This window comes from Helobdella robusta, assembly GCF_000326865.2.
Source record: "Helobdella robusta unplaced genomic scaffold HELROscaffold_48, whole genome shotgun sequence".
NCBI lineage: Eukaryota > Metazoa > Annelida > Clitellata > Rhynchobdellida > Glossiphoniidae > Helobdella > Helobdella robusta.
In genome coordinates, this window is record NW_008705215.1 from 928,028 (window position 1) to 928,851 (window position 824).

At 30.1% G+C, this 824-nt stretch overlaps 1 protein-coding gene across 1 annotated transcript in view; it reads right to left on the reverse strand.

Annotated features, from left to right (window-relative positions):
- Nucleotides 1–333: 333 nt before the first annotated feature.
- The window catches only part of HELRODRAFT_178532 (hypothetical protein), a gene marked incomplete at both ends in the record, with an annotated part of 15,090 nt that continues 14,599 nt past the window's right edge, over nt 334–824 (reverse strand). The window contains 2 exons of the mRNA XM_009026616.1: nt 334–388; nt 510–684. Of these exons, the coding sequence (XP_009024864.1) occupies nt 334–388; nt 510–684 (230 nt within the window). The remainder of the gene's footprint in view (nt 389–509; nt 685–824) is intronic.

An 824-nucleotide genomic window follows, 5' to 3' on the forward strand; every position in this document is an offset into this window, starting at 1 on the left:
AACCGTAGTTAATATTTGAATTAAATATTGTTAAGCTTTTATAAGCTGGCTAGGACGCTTGTTCATAAAGAAATATTAAAAGTATACAAACAAGCAAACAAACATGCAAATAAATAAATAAACAAACAAAACAAACAAGCAAGCAAATAAACAAACAAACAAACATACAAGCAAACAAACAAGCGCATAAATAAACAAACAAAACAAACAAACAAACAAACAAAACAAACAAGCAAATAAACAAACAAACATACAAATAAACAAGCACATAAATAAACAAACAAAACAAACAAGCAAATAAACAAACATACTTTTAAACAAATATTTAATTAGTTAAATAAATGCAAAATGTACAATACATATTAACTTTTCGAACTCAATTGAGACTCTACAAAACAAACATAGATATCAATTCATATATAAAAATTAAATTGAAACACCGAGTGTCAGTCACCATGAGATAATTCTGCAAGGAGACAACTTTACTGCTGTTACCGTAAATATCAAACCTTTTGAAATCATACAACGAAGCGTCTTCCATGTTCAGCTTGTACACGTTCTCCCCTCTTGAGTTAGTGCTCAGAAGATATCCACGCATTCCTGTGATGTCGATCAAACTCGAATCCGGTGCTTTTTTATTGACGTCGTTGTAACCCCACGACGAAACGTTCAAGTAGATTGGCTCTGTGGTTGTATGGACAAATTAAAATACATTCAATAATCATTTGTCCAAAACAAACAACATCTTATTTTTTGAATTTATTTAAATGAGTTCCTGAAACTTACTTTCCGCTATGTAAAAGGAGCAATTATTGTTGAAATTG